The sequence below is a fragment of the Lolium perenne genome, chromosome 7 (genome assembly GCF_019359855.2).
Source record: "Lolium perenne isolate Kyuss_39 chromosome 7, Kyuss_2.0, whole genome shotgun sequence".
In the NCBI taxonomy this organism is placed as follows: domain Eukaryota; kingdom Viridiplantae; phylum Streptophyta; class Magnoliopsida; order Poales; family Poaceae; genus Lolium; species Lolium perenne.
The window spans coordinates 311,712,667-311,734,264 of record NC_067250.2 but is presented as its reverse complement, the minus strand read 5'-3'; the positions used below and the strand labels follow the sequence as shown (position 1 = coordinate 311,734,264).

At 44.3% G+C, this 21,598-nt stretch overlaps 1 protein-coding gene and 1 pseudogene across 1 annotated transcript; both read left to right on the top strand.

Moving 5' to 3' along the window:
• Positions 1-5,130: 5,130 nt before the first annotated feature.
• LOC139834027 (uncharacterized) lies at positions 5,131-6,312 on the top strand (annotated as a pseudogene).
• A 1,723-nt stretch (positions 6,313-8,035) lies between these two features.
• Positions 8,036-13,678, top strand: LOC127311746 ((R)-mandelonitrile lyase-like). Its single transcript, XM_051342208.2, has 5 exons — positions 8,036-8,223; positions 8,330-8,724; positions 8,891-9,206; positions 12,334-13,240; positions 13,389-13,678. Exons 1-5 carry the CDS (start codon positions 8,139-8,141, stop codon positions 13,453-13,455), a joined length of 1,770 nt encoding a protein of 589 aa, XP_051198168.1. The 5' UTR covers positions 8,036-8,138; the 3' UTR covers positions 13,456-13,678.
• Positions 13,679-21,598: the final 7,920 nt, after the last annotated feature.

Genomic DNA, 21,598 nt, shown 5'->3' with positions numbered 1-21,598 from the left:
GAAAGAAGGTATATCTGATATACATGTTATAGATGTTTATCTTACTGGTTCTCGTACTAGTACCTGGGTATTTGATACTGGTTCGGTTGCTCATATTTCTAACTCTAAACAGGAACTAAAGAATAAACGAAGACTATTAAAGGATGAAGTGACGATGCGCGTTGGAAATGGATCCAAAGTCGATGTGATCGCTGTCGGCACACTTCCTCTACATCTACCTTCGGGATTAGTTTTAAACCTCAATAATTGTTATTTTATACCCGCGTTGAGCATGAACATTATATCTGGATCTTGTTTAATGCAAGACGGTTATTCATTCAAGTCTGAGAATAATGGTTGTTCTATTTTTATGAATAATATCTTTTATGGTCAAGCACCTGAAAATAATGGTTTATTTCTGTTAGATCTCGATAGTAGTGATACACATATTCATAACATTGATGCTAAGCGAATTAAATTGAATGATAATTCTACTTATATGTGGCACTGTCGTCTTGGTCATATTGGAGTGAAACGCATGAAGAAACTCCATACCGATGGATTACTTGAATCACTTGACTTTGAGTCACTTGAAAGATGCGAAGCATGTCTAATGGGAAAAATGACTAAGACTCCATTCTCTGGTATTATGGAGCGAGCTACAGACTTATTGGAAATCATACATACCGATGTGTGTGGACCAATGAGTGTAGCCTCGCGCGGTGGTTATCGTTATGTTCTAACCTTCACAGATGATCTGAGTAGATATGGGTATATCTATTTCATGAAACATAAATCCGAAACTTTCGAGAAGTTTAAGGAATTCCAAAGTGAAGTAGAAAATCAACGTAACAAGAAGATTAAATTTCTACGATCTGATCATGGAGGTGAATATCTGAGTTATGAGTTTGGCATGCATTTAAAGAAATAAGGAATACTTTCACAATTGACACCGCCGGGAACACCACAACGAAACGGTGTGTCCGAACGTCGTAATCGAACTCTCTTAGATATGGTTCGTTCTATGATGTCTCTTACTAATTTGCCATTATCATTTTGGAGTTATGCATTAGAGACAGCCGCATTCACTTTAAATAGAGCACCATCAAAATCTGTTGAAACGACACCGTATGAATTATGGTTTAATAAGAAACCTAAGCTGTCGTTCCTTAAAGTTTGGGGTTGCAAAGCCTATGTAAAGAAGTTACAACCGGACAAGCTAGAACCCAAAGCGGAGAAATGCGTCTTCATAGGATACCCTAAGGAAACTATAGGGTACACTTTCTATCACAGATCCGAAGGCAAAATCTTTGTTGCGAAGAACGGAACCTTTCTTGAGAAAGAATTTCTCACTAAAGAAGTGACTGGAAGAAAAGTAGAACTCGATGAGATTGATGAATATTCACTAGTTGATCAGAGTAGCGCAGTACCGGAAGTTGTTCGTGTGCCGCCTACACCAACAACAGAGGAAGCTAATGATAATGATCATGAAACTTCAAACGAGATAGCTACTGAACCTCGCAGATCGACAAGGGAACGTGCCACTCCTGATTGGTATGATCCTTGTCTAAATGTCATGATTGTGGACAACAATGATGAGGACCCTGCGACGTATGAAGAAGCGATGATGAGCCCAGATTCCAACAAATGGCAAGAAGCCATGAAATCCGAAATGGGATCCATGTATGATAACAAAGTGTGGACTTTGGTAGACTTACCTGATAGCCGAAAGGCTATCGAGAATAAATGGATCTTCAAGAGAAAACCAGATACTGATGGTAATATTACTGTCTATAAAGCTCGACTTGTCGCAAAGGGTTTCCGACAAATTCAAGGTGTTGACTACGATGAGACTTTCTCACCTGTAGCGAAGCTAAAGTCTGTGAGGATTTTGTTAGCAATAGCTGCATTTTTCAATTATGAGATTTGGCAGATGGATGTCAAAACGGCGTTCCTTAATGGAGACATTGAGGAAGAGTTGTATATGGTACAACCCAAAGGTTTTGTCGATCCTAAAAATGCTAACAAGGTGTGCAAACTTCAGCGTTCAATTTATGGACTGAAACAAGCATCCAGAAGTTGGAACCGACGCTTTGATAAGGTGATCAAAGACTTCGGGTTTATACAGTGTCATGGAGAGGCCTGTATTTACAAGAAAGTGAGTGGGAGCTCTGTAGCATTCCTGATATTATATGTAGATGACATATTATTGATTGGGAATGATAGAGAACTATTAAGCAGTGTAAAAGATAATTTGAATAATAGTTTTTCAATGAAAGACCTTGGTGAAGCATCGTCTATATTAGGCATCAAGATTTATAGAGATAGATCAAGACGCCTAATAGGGCTATCACAAAGTACATACCTGGGCAAAATTCTAAAAAAGTTTAGAATGGACGAAAGTAAGAAAGGATTCTTACGTATGTTACCAGGCAAGGTCTTGAGTAAGACTCAAGGACCGGCTACGGCAGAAGAAAGAGAAAGGATGAGTCAGATCCCCTATGCCTCGGCAGTAGGCTCTATCATGTATGCCATGCTATGTACTAGACCGGATATAGCACATGCTGTTAGTTTGACTAGCAGATATCAAAGTGATCCAGGAATGGAACACTGGACAGCGGTCAAGAATATCCTGAAGTACTTGAAAAGAACTAAGGATATGTTTCTTTGTTATGGAGGTGACCAAGAGCTCGTTGTAACCAGTTACACCGATGCAAGTTGGAACACTGATCCTGATGACTCTAAGTCTCAGTCTGGGTACGTGTTTATATTGAATGGTGCTGCAGTAAGCTGGGCAAGCTCAAAGTAGTGCACGGTGGCGAAGTCTTCAACAGAATCGGAGTACATAGCGGCTTCAGAGGCTTCATCAGAAGCGGTATGGATGAAGAGGTTCATTGTAGAGCTCGGTGTGGTTCCTAGTGCATTGGACCCACTAGTCATCTACTGTGACAACATGGGTGCCATCGCCAATGCACAAGAACCAAGGTCACACAAGAGGCTGAAGCATATCAAGCTGCGTTATCATTCGATTCGCGAATACATCGAAGATGGAGAAGTAAAGATTTGCAAAGTACACACTGATCTGAATGTAGCAGATCCGTTGACTAAAGCTCTCCCTAGGGCAAAGCATGACCAACACCAGAATACCATGGGTATTAGGTACCTTACAATGTAATCTAGATTATTGACTCTAGTGCAAGTGGGACACTGTTGGAGATATGCCCAAGAGGCAATAATAAAAGTGGTTATTATATATCTTTGTGTTTATGATAAATGTTTATATACCATGCTATAGTTGTATTAACCGAAACATTGATACATGTGTGTTATGTAAACAACAATTAGTCCCTAGTAAGCCTCTTAACTAGCTTGTTGATTAATAGATGATTAGTTTCATAATCATGAACATTGGATGTTATTAATAACAAGGTTATATCATTATATGAATGATGTAATGGACACACCCAATTAAGCGTAGCATAAGATCACGTCATTAAGTTATTTGCTATAAGCTTTCGATACATAGTTACCTAGTCCTTTCGACCATGAGATCATGTAAATCACTTATACCGGAAAGGTACTTTGATTACATCAAACGCCACTGCGTAAATGGGTGGTTATAAAGGTGGGATTAAGTATCCGGAAAGTATGAGTTGAGGCATATGGATCAACAGTGGGATTTGTCCATCCCGATGACGGATAGATATACTCTGGGCCCTCTCGGTGGAATGTCGTCTAATAGCTTGCAAGCATATGAATAAGTTCATAAGAGACCACATACCACGGTACGAGTAAAGAGTACTTGTCAGGAAACGAGGTTGAACAAGGTATAGAGAGATACCGATGATCAAACCTCGGACAAGTAAAATATCGCGTGACAAAGGGAATTGGTATCGTATGTGAATGGTTCATTCGATCACTAAAGTCATCGTTGAATATGTGGGAGCCATTATGGATCTCCAGATCCCGCTATTGGTTATTGGTCGGAGAGAGTTCTCAACCATGTCTACATAGTTCGCGAACCGTAGGGTGACACACTTAAGGTTTGATGTTGTAATAGTAGAACTTGAATATGGAATGGAGTTCGAAGTATTGTTCGAAGTCTCGGATGGGATCCAGGACATCACGAGGAGTTCCGGAATGGTCCGGAGAATAAGATTCATATATAGGAAGTCATATTCCAAGTTTGGAAATGATCCGGTGCATTTATGGAAGGTTCTAGAAGGTTCTAGAAAAGTCCGGAAGAAATCACTTTGGAAGGCGGAGTCCCGAAGGGACTCCACCCCCCATGGCCGGCCAACCCTAGTGGGGGAGTCCAAGGTGGACTCCACCAAGGTGGCGGGCCACCCCCCCCCCCCCCCCCACATGGAAGGGTGGGAATCCCACTTGGGTGGGAGTCCCACCTTGGGTAGGTTTCCCTACTACATGGAAGGTTTTGGGTTGGGGTCTTATTCGAAGACTTGTAGTCCAACACTTGGGGTTCCACCTATATAATGAGGGGCATAGGGGAGGGGGCCGGCCACCACAAAGCCATAGCTTGGCCGCACCCCTCAAGTGGCCGGCCACCCCCTCTCCCAAACCCTAGCCGCCCCACCTCCTCCCTCTCTCCCGCAACGCTTAGCGAAGCTCCGCCGGAGATCTCCATCGCCACCGCCACCACGCCGTCGTGCTGCCGGATTCAAGGAGGAGCTACTACTTCCGCTGCCCGCTGGAACGGGGCGAAGGACGTCGTCTTCATCAACACCGAACGTGTGACTGAGTACGGAGGTGCTGCCCGATCGTGGCACCGTGATCAAGATCTTCTACGCGCTTTTGCAAGCGGCAAGTGATCGTCTACCGCAGCAACAAGAGCCTCATCTTGTAGGCTTTGGAAATCTTCAAGGGTGAGTCTCGATCATCTCCTCATTGCTCCCGGCTTCTAGATTGCATCTTGTCTTGGATTGCGTTCTCGCGGTAGGAAATTTTTGTTTTCTATGCAACGTATCCCTGCAATATGGTGCTGTTTACTCATATATGTTGCTGTTTTGGTGCTATATGGTGCTGTTTACTCATATATGTTGCTGTTTTGGTGTTGTTTACTCACATATATGTTGTTGTTTTGTTCATATAAAGTGCTATTTTCTCACATATGTTGTTGCTTGTTGTTTTTAGATGAGCACAAGTCAGAGTAGTGATGAAAGTGATAGCGATGATGCCATCGAGTCCGCACTTATGGAATCAAGAAGGCGTCGACGGCTACGGAATGCACAAGTGATGTACCATGTTCTTGAACATTCCGAGAAGCATCTTACGAAGAAAAGGAGGGTAGAACCAAGATGCACCGGACAACAATGGGTATTTAATAACTTGGGCACCTCGAAGGATTGTTATGACATGTTTAGGATGCATAGGCCATGTTTTGATTCTTTGCATGAAACTTTGGTTAAAAAATATAGTCTCAAGGGGTCAAACCGCATGTGTTCCGAGGAGGCACTTGGAATGTTTCTGTGGACTCTTGGTAGTCCACAATCCGTGACTCAAGTTCAAAACCGATTCAAGAGATCTAGGGAGACAATAAATAGGAAGTTTGCGGAGGTTCTATATTGTGTGAATCAGTTAGCGGGAGATATCATCAAGCCTATTGATCAACAGTTCCCAATAGTGCATGAGAGGCTACAGGATTCTAGATTCACACCTCATTTTAATGGTGTAATTGGTGCAATTGATGGGACACACATACCAGTTATTGTGCCAGCGGTTGATATAGTCAACCATGTTGGTCGCCTTGGATATCCAACATAGAATGTTATGGTTGTTTGTGATTTTGACTTGAGGTTTACCTCTATTGTTGCGGGATGGCCAGGTTCCATACACGACACAAGGATATTCAAAGATACCTTGCTTAAGTTTGAAGCAAATTGTCCTCATCCTCCTCCAGGTATATGTTTGGCTTGTGCACTCTTCGTTCCGTCATATTGGTGTCATATATGCTAGCACTAACTTGTGTGTCATTCAGGAAGATACTATCTAGTTGATTCGGGTTATCCCAATCAAGATGGTTATCTTTCACCATATAAAGGAACCAAGTACCATCTACCTGAGTTTCGACTAGCTGGACCGCCATCTGGGAAGCAAGAAATATTCAACCATCCTCATCCATCTCTTCGAAATGCTATTGAGAGAGCATTTGGGGTATTGAAACAGAAATGGCGTATCTTACATAGTATATCAAGTTATCCAATAGAGAAGCAGACAGAGATTATCATTGCATGTCTAGCACTGCATAACTTTGATCTACACTTCTATAGATGCGATATTGATGAGAACTACATGCCTCCGGGGCATGTTAATTAGTTCCACATCCGGAGGCAATGTAGGCGACAATTTAGGAGGGGATCATGTTACCATGAACAACACTCGTGACAACATAGCTAATGCTTTGTTCGCAGCAAGTGGAGGTGTCTAGACATTAGAACACTTCTATCTCTTTTGGGTACATGTGAAGAAGTGAAAAACTTGTTGCTCTTTTGGGTTGATGAGACGTGTCTTGTAATATAAATGTCACAACACTCTCGTATTATCTTGAATATATGTAATGTTTTATATTTAATAAGAACAAGTCTCGTAAAACAGTCAGAAATAGTTGGTTCGTGTCAAATCGGCATTTAAACTACTTCTTCAGAATTCAGGGGCATTTCAGAGATTTCATCCTTCATCACAGCTGCAGCAGCTATTAACAACACTCCTGCCAAACATCAAATCTCTGCTTCTCACAGCTGCTTTTCCACAGCTCAACAGCTACAGCTGCTTCTCAAAAGCTGCAGCTCAAACAAACAGACCCTTACTAGTGGTGGAACAACCCACCTTATAAGGTGGTCTAACTTCCTCCCAACTTTCCATGTGGGACTAAATTTCCCACCTCTCGCCACTCCCTAGTAAGCCGCCACTCACTTGGGCTCAAACTCAAAAGGCTGCCACTATGTGGGCTTTGAGATTTATAGGGAAAATTGATACTCCCTCCGGTTCATATTAATTGACTCTATATGGATGTATCTAGACACATTTTAGTTCTAGATACATCCATATTGAAGTAAATTAATATGGATCGGAGGGAGTATCTAATTTGGGCCACTAAAAATGGGCCCAATATTTCAACACCTCGCCGTCGTCGCGGGCAGCAGGGTTTAGCAATTATGAAATTATACTGTCAATTATACTTCTTGCTCATCAACAAAAGGCATAAATATTTAGCAATCCAAAGTTCTGGAAAATAAGGTAATCAAATAACAATATAATCACTGAGAAATACATTTAATAAAGAATTTCCAAGCATGTATTGGCTTCACGCGGAGAGAATGCACGTGGTGGCATGAGGCCGAAGTTGCTGTAGCGCCGAGCACTGCGAATGTGAGCTATGTCCGAGCACCGCTTTCTCACCTCGTCGTTCTCGTGGGCAGCGGGGCTTTCGCGCGTGGATGCCCCGTGACCCGCAAGTCCGCCCCCCGACTCCCATTGAAGACCTCCTCGATGATATCATGCAGTAGGGGTACCGAATCTGCAGGTCTGCCCTTCGAGTGTTACATATAGCGGTCGCGCGAGGATGTTTTCGATCGCATATAAAAAATAAGGGTTGCGCGCGTTTACGCGTTCTCTTCTAGATTCAAAAAAAATGGCTGAAACATGTATAGTTGCATCGACATGACTTCTAGATTATACACCATTGAACATGCACCATGGTAATAGATGCTACATAGACATCATTGAAAAACTAAACAACCCCAATACCCTCATTTACCTTCAAGTCCATAGATATAGGTTTGTCCTATGATATAAAAGATGGAAAAATAGTTCATCAAATAGAAAACGGAAGAAATACAACTTTTTTTGAGAATTGAAAGAAATACAACTTGAGTGCCATAATTTTTTTTGAGTGCCATAATTAAGGAGAAGATAAGATTTAGTGGGCCTAGCCATCAACAACCATATGTGCAGATTTAACAAGGCCCAACGGATTTGGAAGCGAAACGGCCCCCCGTAATCCGTAACCGCCATCCATCCTCCCCATTTCCCGTTTCCCTCCACACTCCCCAACAGCTGCACTTCGTCTTCTCCGCTCGTCTCCTCACGCACACTCCCGGTCACCGTCTCCTCCCCCGAATCCAAACCCACGGCCCACGTCCATGGCCGCCATGCCCGCAGGCCTCCTCCTCCTCCTCCTCCTCGCCCTCCCCTTCCTCGCCGCGGCCCAGTCCCGCCCTTTCGGAGGTAACTAAGCAGCGCCGGAGAACCCCCAATCAATTTTGGGCTGGGCGGGGGAACTGAAATCCGTGAGATCTGGTTCCTGTTTCCTCACCCCTCTGATCCGATTCAGGTTTGTTCGACGCAGGGGCGCCGCCGGGGTACGCGCGGTACGTGACGGACGCGTCGGAGACGGCGGCGGAGGAGGAGTACGACTACATCGTGGTGGGGGGCGGCGCCGCGGGGTGCCCGCTGGCCGCCACGCTCGCGGGGCCCGGGGGCGGCCGCGTGCTGCTGCTCGAGCGCGGCGGCGCGCCCGCCGAGTTCCCCGCGCTCGCCACGGCCGGCGGCTTCGTCAGGACGCTCGCGCTCGCCGACCCCTCCCCCGAGTCCGACGCGCCCGCGCAGGGGTTCAGCTCCGAGGACGGCGTCGCCAACGTGCGCGCGCGGGTGCTCGGCGGTGGGACGGCCATCAATGCCGGGTTCTACTCCCGCGCGCACCCGGGCTGGTTTTACGGACACGGAGAGGTACCTTTCCCCGATCTTTCTCTACATTTTGTTCGTGCCATTTCTGGGAACTTTTAGTTTACACAAACAGGGTAGACCAGTTACACAGCTGTGAATTCTGTCATACAGAGATCCCATATTGCTAAGTTGTGATAGTTATTTTGTTTGTCAATTATCGCTGACTCAGGGTGCTGAGGTGCCGGACTGGGACATGCATTTGGTGAATGCATCCTACGAGTGGGTGGAGCAAGAGCTCACATTCCAGCCGGAGGTGCATGGGTGGCAGGCGGCGGTGCGGGCCGCGCTGCTGGAAGCTAACGTGACGCCGTGGAACGGATTCACCGTGGACCATGTCACTGGAACTAAGATTGGTGCCACCACCTTCGATGCATCGGGCCGACGCCACAGTGCGGCGGACCTCCTTGCATTCGCCCGTCCTGGCCGTCTCCGTGTTGCTGTCCGTGCTACGGTTACGCGTGTCATCATTAACCCTATTGATCCAGGTGAGTGATGCCTCATTCAACTTCTTGCTTGCTTAGTTGTTTGCCCTATTGCTGCATAACTGCATTAGTACCATAGACTTATGTCTGGAACAAATCAATTACTTGTCATAATTCACAGCTGCATTAGAAACTGATGTCTGGGATACTTGTTTCAGTTACGGTTACAGTTTGTTTGATCATGCCAATAGTTTGAGTGCTGGATTTCTAGAAAGAAGCCATTCGCTGTAAACGTAGCATGAGTGTAACACGCTTTTAATATCATTTGTTCCGTTTCTGTTTTAAACTAGTGTGAGCAGTAGCATGTGAAACTTACAATTAGCTCAGAAATGGGTGCATAGCCATAACTAATAAGTCCATTAAGCATAATGAAGATTAATACTTAGAATAAATATGAAAAATGAGATTATGAACACACAAATTTGCAGAAATTTCAAAAAAGTTAATATATAGATGTCTAATAAAAAACATTCTGCATTTGTTTTGATATATAGATGGTCTAAATAAGACATATTTGACCAAATGCTTTCTAGAAAGTTGTGTGTATATGAATGGAGATAGTAAAAACTTAGGGCACATATAATCTTCGGCAAGTTGGAATTACTAAGCCTGAGTTGTATTGCATTCAATTAGAAAATTTAGCACTTAGTTAATGCACGTAATTTTTGCAGTGACTATGAACTAATTGAAGTAATTTATCATGAATTAAGTGGCACTATATTGAAAAAACATAGCAGTTATTTCATGCACCGAAATTCATCTAGGAGCCTAGTTGGAGAAAGTAATCATGAATTTCAAATACTAAAGTATCACAAACTATTGAAGACAATGCACATACACATTTAATTTTGCCTTCAATACTTTCAAATTTAAATTTCTAGCTTAATATCTATCAAGGCATCACTCAGTTACTTAATATAAACGATTATACAGTACCAAAATTTCCTCCACAATGTAAAACACAGCTGTCGATATTGGGCACCACAATCACTGATTTTGTCAATTTCAGCCATGAGTCAATATAGTTGACAGTGATGCAACTTTTCATATATTAGATATCAGAGAAATCATTGCTCCCACTATTCATTGAAACTGTGGCTGCAATACTGCCACGTCCAATACTGTAGGTTCCTATTTTGGACATGTATTTCCTTTAATATATTACACACGCACACTCTGCCCAGCTAGCCAACCTTGTGCAGTTGTGCTAGTGTAATACCCTTACCAATTCCATTCGAGCTTACATGAGACTGAGAGAGTAGAAAAGGTTTTTGTTTATATGTGCTGCGTTTGTGATTAAATTGCTTTAGAAGCTAGCTAATTGAAGATCCTTGTTCGTTTCACAAACAAATTATTTACTTTTAGACTCGTGTGTATAACCGTGTAGTCGCCCACAACTGGTAGTTCTGCATGCTTGAAAATCTGTTCACAAAGCAACATTAATAGTCCTCTGATTTAGTCTAGTTCAAAATTAACTGCCATCTCTTGTGTTTTTGTCATGACAATTGCTCCTGTTAGGATATGCCAAAGTGACATTGGTGTTTTTTTTCTCTTTGCTTTGCCCCCTAAATATTTTCGTCAAGCTCCATCACTGCCTCCTGTTACCTTCAGTTTAATCCGAGTCATCCTAATCTTAGGGCTTAGCAGTGCCAAAACTTTTCTCCCCAATGTCTATCTAAAGTGATCCATCTGACACAACCTTAAGTCCTGGTAACAGCAACCCACCAGTTCTTGAGCGTTTGCAAAAGTTTCCTCCAAACTATTCTGCATAGAGCTCCAACAAGCATTCTGATAGTGCATTATTTCTTATTTTCCAAACATTCCACATAATAGCAGAAGTTAGCATGTTAATGAGTTAGTTCTTTGAATTATCGATTGGAAATGAGCAATATATTAAATACCAGTCCCACATGCTGACCTCACATTTCAGAAATGTCAGACCTGATCTAACTACTAACATTTTTTTTCGAAATGGGGAAAAATCACCCCAGCTTCTGCATCCAAGGGATGCACACGGCTTTTTTATTAGATTATTCACAACACCTTACAAGAGCAATACAAAAGATCAAACTCGAAGCCACCTCGCTAAACCTACAGAGGGATGAAGGGGGTGACAAAACACCAACTCACATCATCCAAAAAACTAAATGCCTTCCCAAGCCGCCCAATAGCAGGTGAGAAGCACATCCAGTCAAGCAGACTCTCAGCGCACGCCAACGCACACGCCACAGAAGTTGCTACCGCCGTCTTCCTCGACCCCATCTTCAAGAGGGATCATCGCATTAACCTTGCAAGGCCTGCCGTCGATGCCACCATGACGCAAGACGGCTCCACCATCCTGCACGCATACATCATCCTGCATCTGTCGTCGATACGCCGCAACACCATTCCACTGAGACTCAGCGCCATCGATGTGGTAGATGAATACCACTCCACCAACATCCGCCAACATCCAGCAGCTGCTCGAAAAACGATAGCGTCGCCATCGTCCGATCCGGGAGACCCAGATCTAGGGTTTCCCTGGAGCAGCACGAGTGGGTAGATGCAGGCTGCGACGACGATGCCTTCAAGAAGGTTACGACGTGTGACGCTGCCATCGCCCGCCAAGACCGCAGTCGGAGCACGGTTTTCACCGGCAGCCGCGCATCCCCAACTCGCCGAGTGTAGTGCCGAGGAAATCAAAGATGATGCCTTCGACAAGGTAACGACGCCAATCGACGCCGCCATCATCGGCGAAGACCGATCGAAGCACGGTTTTAACCGGCTGCCACAACACCCCCAACTCGACATCGACTGGATCTTCACCGCCAGAGATCGATGTGGGATCCCGAGATCCTCCACCCCAGATCCCAAAAAGGCCGTCCACCTCACTTTTTGTGAAACTTCCACTACAAGCTAAAACTTTTGTGGATATTTTAGTGTTCACTTCATTTATGTTTGCTCAAATTTCCCTGAAAAACAGAAGCTTAATGGTGGAATGTACCTGTACTAGTCTACTAGATTAACTCCTTTCCATATTAGCGACCATAAGAATTATCCCGAACCAATGGTTTTCATATACCAGCTTATAAATGTTAGTTCCAAAATGTGCAAGTATGAGTAAACTTTGACTTTTTCTGTATTTATCCAGCCGATCGCCGTGGAAGGTCACGACCAGCAGTAGGAGCAGTTGGCGTTGTGTACCAAGACCGTCTTCTCCAGCAGCACCATGCCCTGTTGCGTCCAGGTGGGGAGGTGATACTTTCTGCAGGTGCCCTAGGAAGTCCCCAGTTGCTGCTTCTGAGTGGCATTGGCCCTGCTAGCGATCTTGCATCCCTTGGCATCGCTGTTTCTGCTGATGCCCCTGATGTTGGGAAGCATATGTTTGACAACCCTCGTAACGGCATCTCCATCATCCCATCAGTCCCTATTGATCACTCGCTTATCCAAGTGGTTGGCATCCCTTCTGCTAATGGGACTGCCTCCTACCTTGAGGCCGCGTCATACATCGTCCCCCTTGCTCCCATGCTGCGCCCTGGTCCTTTTATGAGCCCATCTTCTCCACTCTATGTTACTATGGCAACTATCATGGAAAAGGTTCCTGGCCCACTGTCTGAGGGTTCACTCTGGCTATCATCACCCAATCCGCTGGAGACCCCCTCTGTGCGGTTCAACTACTTCAGCCGTCCCGAGGACTTGGCGCAGTGTGTCGTGGGCGTGCGCCGTGTGGCACAAGTGCTCCGGAGCAGGACAATGGACATATTTCGTTCACCATTAGGATCTTCGAGCCAAGGTAGGAGAGGGCCTCTTAGGAGGGACTTCAGAATTGTGGGGGCAACACTGCCACTTGACTGGAGTACAAACGACACGTCCGTGGCAGATTTCTGCAAGCGGACCGTGACAACGCTGTGGCATTATCATGGGGGGTGTGTGGTTGGAAGGGTGGTTGACAAGGATTTCCGAGTTACTAGTGCGCGTTCTCTTCGCGTGGTGGATGGATCAACATTCAGCGTGACACCTGGGACAAATCCTCAAGCCACGATCATGATGATGGGCAGGTATGAATTTGGACAGCTCTTCTGCCACTTAATTTACAGGAGAATGAATTGTCTGTATTGTGTTCAGTATTAGATCGTTCCAAGCAATATTATACTACTAACTGAGACATTTATTGACATGGTTGCCTTGCTTATTGATACCTAACAGGTATGTGGGGTTGAAGATGATTGGGGATCGGCACAGCAGAAGGCTAGTGAACAACACATCATCATAACCAACACACTCCCGATGCTTCTGAACATCTAATAACACCAAGTATTTCAGTGACATCGTACAAAGTGCGCCGTATTGCTCTTCCATACATCCAGTGCATAACATACTGCCACTGCTACCTTTTTGTTAGTGATACAAAACGTCTAGGGGTAATAATGATCTGTATATACTACTGTACAGTGATAAGCATGAATGAGGAAAGGAAAGCACGAGTTGCCTAGTTATTACGTTTTTGCAAAGCGAATGGTACAGGACAGGTGATTGCCGCATTTGCTGATTATTTATTGAGAGTATACGGGGATGGCCGGATATGATACGCATACAACTGTGCTTGAGTGTATTGGTGATGGGATGCTGCTGTTGTTTAACCTGAATAATGCGTTTTTCCCAACCTTGGGCTACCAAATTCATAACTTTCTGGACAGAGAGACGTGCATCAAACCTGGTATGCAGTCTACTATCAAGATTCAGTGGATTTTACTTACTTAAGCTTGGTTGCTCTGAGTTCATTTATGCTTGTAACTTTCAACTGCTTAATCCAGAACCTTTTGGGTAGGGAACCATCAGGCGTGTCATTTCAGGCTTTCTAAGATATCATGCACTTTTTGGTGAGGTTCTTTTCTTTTTATGGTTGAAAAAAACACCTTATGTTTGTTGTGTCAGTGCAAGTTCAACAAACACCTCTGACCTTTTTCTCTTTTCTGAGGAGACCAAATAGCTCTGATTTTCTTTTCTTGAGTAACAGCCCGCTACTTTAATTAGTGATTCAACACACGAAAAGGAATACAAGGAGCTAGTGTCAGGTGGATCTTGAAACCACACATACCGCCCAGGAGCTCACGAGGTAGCAAAACCTAGCTAGGCTATGAGCTTCAGTGCCCGAACTTCTTAGCATCAAACATTCTGGGCCTTCAGGCTCTGTACCACATTTAGGCAATCCAAAGCGTCTTCCTGACATGGCTGAGTAAGTTGATCCATGAAGATATGGAGCAGTCCTAACTGTCATCAATAGGGCCGCAACGGCCATTCAAGCTGACGAGACGGCGCCTCTGCTGCACCCATCCCGCAACGCCGTGTGAGCACGGAATAGAGGCAAGCAAGCCTCCTGCGCTACAAAAAACAGGTCCATCTCCACTAGCTGCCGCACCTCCGACTGTAGGGACTCCAGGTGCATGAGTGCATCCATGACAACTTCCTGCATGTGCAAAACCTCACCAAAACCTCATCAATGACCTGTTTGGTTGGTAACACTGGGTTTTCTCGTATGCGTGGAAAAGTTGTACGTGGAGGAACGCTCGATTCGGTTGTTTCTTGCGATGTAGCATCGTCTTGCGCTCACTGGGGCAAAAATGCGCCGCATTGATGCGAGGAAGGGACGGCGGGAGCCCGCGCGCACCAGGGAAAATACGGCGGAGTAATTCGCTCACCTCCCTCCGACATTCCCCCTATTTACACCTCACTGATGACCCACAAGTATAGGGGGTGTATCGTACTATCTTCGATAAGTAAGAATGTCGATCCCAACGAGGAGCAGAAGGTGTTGACAAGCAGTTTCGATGAAGGATTCACTGTAAATGCTCACAGACAAGTATTCAGGGGGTTTTGATGTAACAGATGAATAAAGTACGAGTAAGTAAAGTGCGAGAGTAATAATTGCAGCGAGTGGCCAATCCTTTTTAGCACAAAGGACAAGCCGGTTTGTTTACTTATAATGACCAAACGTTCTTGAGGACACACGGGAATTTAGTCTAGTGCTTTCGCTACATACAGCTGATTAATCTTCATTGTTTTGATAAGTGTTGTGTGGGTGAACCTATGCTAATATACCGCCCTTCCTAGGACTAATACATACTTGTGATTATACCCCTTGCAAGCATCCGCAACTACAAGAAAGTAATTAAGATAAATCTAACCACAGCCTTAAACTCTGAGATCCTGCTATCCCTCCTGCATCGATATACCAACGGGGGCTCAGGTTTCTGTCACTCCGGCAACCCCGCAATTGGCCAACGAGTACAAGATGCATTCCCCTAGGCCCATAAAGGTGAAGTGTCGTGTAGTCGACGTTCACACGACACCACTAGAAGAATAACACCACAAGTTAAATATCATAACATTGAATATTACTCAACCATACTTCACTACTAACATTTAGACTTCACCCATGTCCTCAAGAACTAAACGAACTACTCACGAGACATCATATGGAACATGATCAGAGGTGATATGATGATGAATAACAATCTGAACATAAACCTTGGTTCAATGGTTTCACTCAATAGCATCAATAACAAGTAGAAATCAACACCGGGAGAGTTTCCCCTATCAAACAATCAAGATCCAACCCGAATTGTTACAGCGGTGACGAGGTGCAGCGGTGGAGATGGCGGTGATGATGATGGAGATGATGACGATGGTGATGGAGATGATGTCCAGCTCGATGACGGTGACGATGGCGTCGATTTCCCCCTCCGGGAGGGAATTTCCCCGGCGGATTCCTGCCCGCCGGAGAGCTCTTTTCTCTCTGGTGTTCTCCGCCCCGCAGAGGCGGCTGTGACTCTTCGCGACTATCCTCTGGGGCTTAGGTTTTCGGGACGAAGACGTACGCGAAGAAAAGGAGGCGAGAGAGGGCTGTGGGCCCCCTCCTCACAGGGCGGCGCGGCCAGGCCTTGGGCCGCGCCGGCCTATGAGGTGGGCCCACCTCGGGTCCCCTCGGCACCCCCTTCTGGCTCCTTTCGTCATCTAGAAAAATAGGATTTTTCGTGTAATTTCCGTCAACTGTTGATCTTCCGAAATATTGCATTCTGACGGTGCTTTTTCCAGCAGAATCCTGGCTCCGGTGCGCGATCCCCAAATAATCATGAAACATGCAAAATAGATGAAATAACATAAGTATCATTTCCAAATATGAAATATATCAATGAATAACAGCAAATTATGATATAAAATAGTGATGCAAATTGGACGTATCAACTCCCCCCAAGCTTAGACTTCGCTTGTCCCCAAGCGAAACTGAACTCGGTAAACAGGACCACATGTTTATGGAGTGAAGAGTCGATAAATCAAATACGGACAAGAAGCATCATATTCATTCACACAAGACATTCTAGTGAACAACTTCCTCATATAACTCAACTTGAAACAAGTATAAGGTAATCACAAATAAAGGTGCATAAGAAATCATAGTTGGTGATGGCAAACTTTGTTCTTGGTCAGAGAACAGTTAACAGATTATACTTATCTATGGAGCAGCGCTTTCATATTAAAGCTTATGGTAAACTTGCATACTCAATCATAGTAATCATTGATAACTTTCAAAGCTATATTCATTCAGATAAAACTTGTACTAAACAAGGAAGAGTAAAAGACATGATGAAGTAAATCACAATATAATGGTTTGATCACAACAACTCAAATGCTTGCTTAAGATGGAGAGGAATAGGTTTACTAACTCAACATAAAGTAAGAGACAGACCCTTCGCAGAGGGAAGCAGGGATTAAATCATGTGCTAGAGCTTTTTCAGTTTTGAAATCATATAAAGAGAATAAAAGTAATATTTTGAGAAGTGTTTGTTGTTGTCAACGACTGGTAGCGGGTACTCTAACCCCCTTGCCAGACAAACTCTCGAAGAGCGGCTCCCATTAAGACATTTTCATTTTGGGTGGCACCCCTTCCAACCTTACTTCACAAACCATGGCTAACCGAATCCTCGGGTGCCTGCCAACAATCTCATACCATGAAGGAGTGCCTTTTTATTTTAGTTTTATTTAGATGACACTCCTCCCAACCTTTGCTTTCTCAAGCCATGGCTAACCGAATCCTCGGGTGCCGTCCAACAATCACATACCATGGAGGAGTGTCTATTTGTAGTATCATGAAAGTTAATTAATCGGGGCTGGGAACCCCATTGCCAGCTCTTTTTGCAAAATTATTGGATAAGTGGATGAAGCCACTAGTCCATTGGTGAAAGTTGCCCAACAAGATTGAAAGATAAAACACCACATACTTCCTCATGAGCCATAAAACATTGACACAAATAATAGATGATAAATTTTGAATTGTTTAAAGGTAGCACACGAAGTATTTACTTGGGATGGCAGGAAATACCATGAAGTAGGTAGATATGGTGGACACAAATGGCATAGGTTTGGGTTGAGGTTTGGATGCACGAGAAGCATTCCCTCTCGGTCTGAGGTCTTTGGCTAGCAAGGTTAATTAGCAAGCACAAAAGTTGAGGGAAACAAACGAATATACATGTGATAGAAACAATCATGCATCTTTCTTGTAAGCACAAACAATTTTAACTTCAGAATAATAAGCTATGAGCTAACAAGAAAGGAAGACAATGAAACAACCATATATATTTCTCTTTTCTACTTAAACCTCAAGGTGTTGTTGCTATTGACCAATGCTAAGTTTGCCAAAACCAAATAGATTTACTCAATGCTCCCAAAGTGGTACCAATACTAAAATCAAGATCAATCATATAATAGAAATTGCAAACTAAAATAAGGTGTGCAATATGTAAATGATAAGACTTCTCATTAATATTTCATAACGATACCTCACACCAAGGGATACATAGACAACCAACTAAAGGAGAGATACTTCCACACTGCAACCCATCTTATATGATAACTTCCCTACTCATGATATGACACTACTTGATAGTAAAAAGTAAAAGGGTAGTGATGATGTGATACCGCGGCACTCCCCCAAGCTTGGAACAAACCAAGGGGATGCCAATACCTATGATGAATTACTCCTTTGGCGATGGTGGTGATGAATTCCCATCATCAGACTTCCAAGGAAGAGGCTCTCCATCAACAAACGACATCTTGGTCTCGGGAATCCTGAAACTAGCAGCATAGCTTATGTGTTTAAACCTGTTTTCATACTCACAGTTCTGATTCTGAACGTCATAGAGTTGAGCTTGGAGTTTGTTGGTGGTGTCGTGAAGTGAGAGGATGTCGCCCCATAGCTTTGCAGTTTCCTTCTCGTGTTCAACAATGAGTTCAGACACAATCTTGTGGAAGATATCCACCTCACGCTCAGCCATCTTCTTGTAGTTGAAGACTTCTTGTTATAGTTTCTCCATCCTGTCCTCCAAGCTTCCTTCTCCTTTAGGACCCTGGACATCTTTGATCTGTAGCTCCCCATCAACGAGCAGCAACTCCTTGGGATGCATCCTCAGCTCGTTCATGTACAAGTTGTCAAAGTCCTTGCAAGAGTTGTCCTTCGGAGTTTCTGACAAAGACATGATACCTCTAGATCCGAAGCAAATCCTGGCAGAAACAACTCGAAACAAAACACGTCGAGAAAACGATATACGGACCTCCAGGGGTCCGGGGGATTATATAGCAGGAATTTTTATGACAAACGGAAAGTACCAGGTCGAACCAGAGTCGGAAAGGGGCGACGAGGCGGCCAGCTCATAGGGCGGCGCGGGCCAAGGCCTGGCCGCGCCGGCCTATGGGGGCACGCCCTCGTGCGTCTCCTCCACTCCGTTTCGATCTCGTAATTTTTCATATTTTCCAAAAACAGCAAAAACATTGTTCGGAAAGTGAATCGCGAACTTTTTATTACCTGTACTGTTACCTATTCAAAGTCGAGTTCTGGAGGGCTGTCAATTTGACCTTTGATGAAAGCCTCTGGTGTTTCCACTCGAATAACATCAACATCTACATTATAAGAATCACCTGAGATATAATTCTTGAGTCTTTGTCCATTCACCACTTGTGTGGCATTGCCTTGGAGGGAACTAATTTTAATTGCTCCTGAACGATACACCTCCTCAACAACATATGGTCCTTCCCATTTCGAGAGTAATTTCCCTGCAAAGAATCTGAGACGAGACCGATACAATAGGACTTTATCCCCAATATTAAACTCTCTTTTGATAATCCTTCTATCATGCCATTTCTTAACTTTCTCTTTAAAGAGTTTAGCATTTTCGTAAGCTTCACTTCTCCATTCATCTAGAGAACTTAATTGCAACAACCTCTTATCACCGGCTAGTTTAGGATCTTTGTTTAGTTCTCTAACAGCCCAATAAACTTTGTGCTCTAGTTCTAAAGGTAAATGACAAGCTTTTCCATAAACCATTTTATAAGGTGACATTCCCATGGGGTTTTTATATGCAGTTCTATAAGCCCATAGTGCTTCCTTCAATTTACTAGCCCAATTCTTTCTAGTTTTATTAACAGTCTTTTGCAAGATAGATTTAATTTCTCTATTTGATAGTTCTACTTGCCCACTAGTTTGAGGATGATAAGCGGAAGCAATTCTATGATTAATACCATATTTAGCAAGAGTTTTTCTAAAACCACCATGAATAAAATGAGAACCTCCATCTGTCATAATATATCTAGGTACTCCAAATCTAGGAAAAATAATATCTAAAAGCATTTTTAAAGAAGTCTCACCATCAGCACTTTTTGTAGGTATAGCTTCCACCCATTTAGTAACATAATCAACAGCAACAAGTATATGAGTGTTACCTTCTGAAGAAGGGAAAGGACCCATGAAGTCAAATCCCCAACAATCGAATGGTTCAATAACAAGAGTATAATTCATAGGCATTTCATTGCGTCTGGAGATATTACCAACCCTTTGACATTCATCACAAGATAAAATAAACTTCCTTGCATCTTTGAAGAGAGTTGGCCAATAAAAACCTGATTGTAGAACCTTTTGCGCGGTTCTATCTCCGGAGTGATGTCCTCCATAAGCACTCCCATGATATTTACTCAATATCTCTTGTTGCTCATATTCGGGAACACATCTTCGCAGAATACCATCCACTCCTTCTTTATATAAGTGTGGGTCATCCCAAAAATAATGCCTCAAGTCATAAAAGTGTAGGATAACGTTGCATAGAAAACAAAAATTTTCCTACGGCGAACACGCAATCCAAGCCAAGATGCAATCTAGAAGACGGTAGCAACGAGGGGGTATCGAGTCTCACCCTTGAAGAGATTCCAAAGCCTACAAGATGAGGCTCTTGTTGCTGCGGTAGACGATCACTTGCCGCTTGCAAAAGCGCGTAGAAGATCTTGATCACGATCGGTTCCGGCGCCACGAACGGGCAGCACCTCCGTACTCGGTCACACGTTCGGTTGTTGATGAAGACGACGTCCACCTCCCGTTCCAGCGGGCAGCGGAAGTAGTAGCTCCTCTTGAATCCGACAGCACGACGGCGTGGTGTCGGTGGCGGTGAAGAAGTCCGACGGAGCTTCGCTAAGCTACACGGGCTATATGGAGGAGAGGGGGGCGGCTAGGGTTTGGGAGGGGGTGGCCGGCCACTTCAAGGGGGGCGGCCAGCTTGTGGTCTTGGGGTGGCCGGCCCCCTCCCTTGGCCCCTCATTATATAGGTGGATCCCCAAGTGTTGGTGTCCAAGTCTTCGAATAAGACCCGAACCAAAAACCTTCCATAAGAGGGGAAACCTAGCCCAACTAGGACTCCCACCAAAAGGTGGGATTTCCACCTCCCATGTGGGGGGTGGCCGGCCCCCTAAGGGGGAGTCCACTTGGGACTCCTCCCCACCTAGGGCTGGCCGGCCATGGAGGTGGAGTCCCATGTGGACTCCACCTTCCTTGGTGGTTTCTTCCGGACTTTTCTAGAACCTTCTAGAACCTTCCATAGAACCTTCCGCGACATTTTATTTCACATAAAATGACATCCTATATATGAATCTTATTCTCCGGACCATTCCGGAACTCCTCGTGATGTCCGGGATCTCATCCGGGACTCCGAACAAATATTCGAACTCCATTCCATATTCAAGTACTACCATTTCAACATCCAACTTTAAGTGTGTCACCCTACGGTTCGTGAACTATGCGGACATGGTTGAGTACTCACTCCGACCAATAACCAATAGCGGGATCTGGAGATCCATAATGGCTCCCACATATTCAACGATGACTTTAGTGATCGAATGAACCATTTACATATAATACCAATTCCCTTTGTCTCGCGATATTTTACTTGTCCGAGGTTTGATCTTCGGTATCATTCTATACCTTGTTCAACCTCGTCTCCTGACAAGTACTCTTTACTCGTACCGTGGTATGTGGTCTCTTATGAACTCATTCATATGCTTGCAAGACATTAGACGACATTCCACCGAGAGGGCCCAGA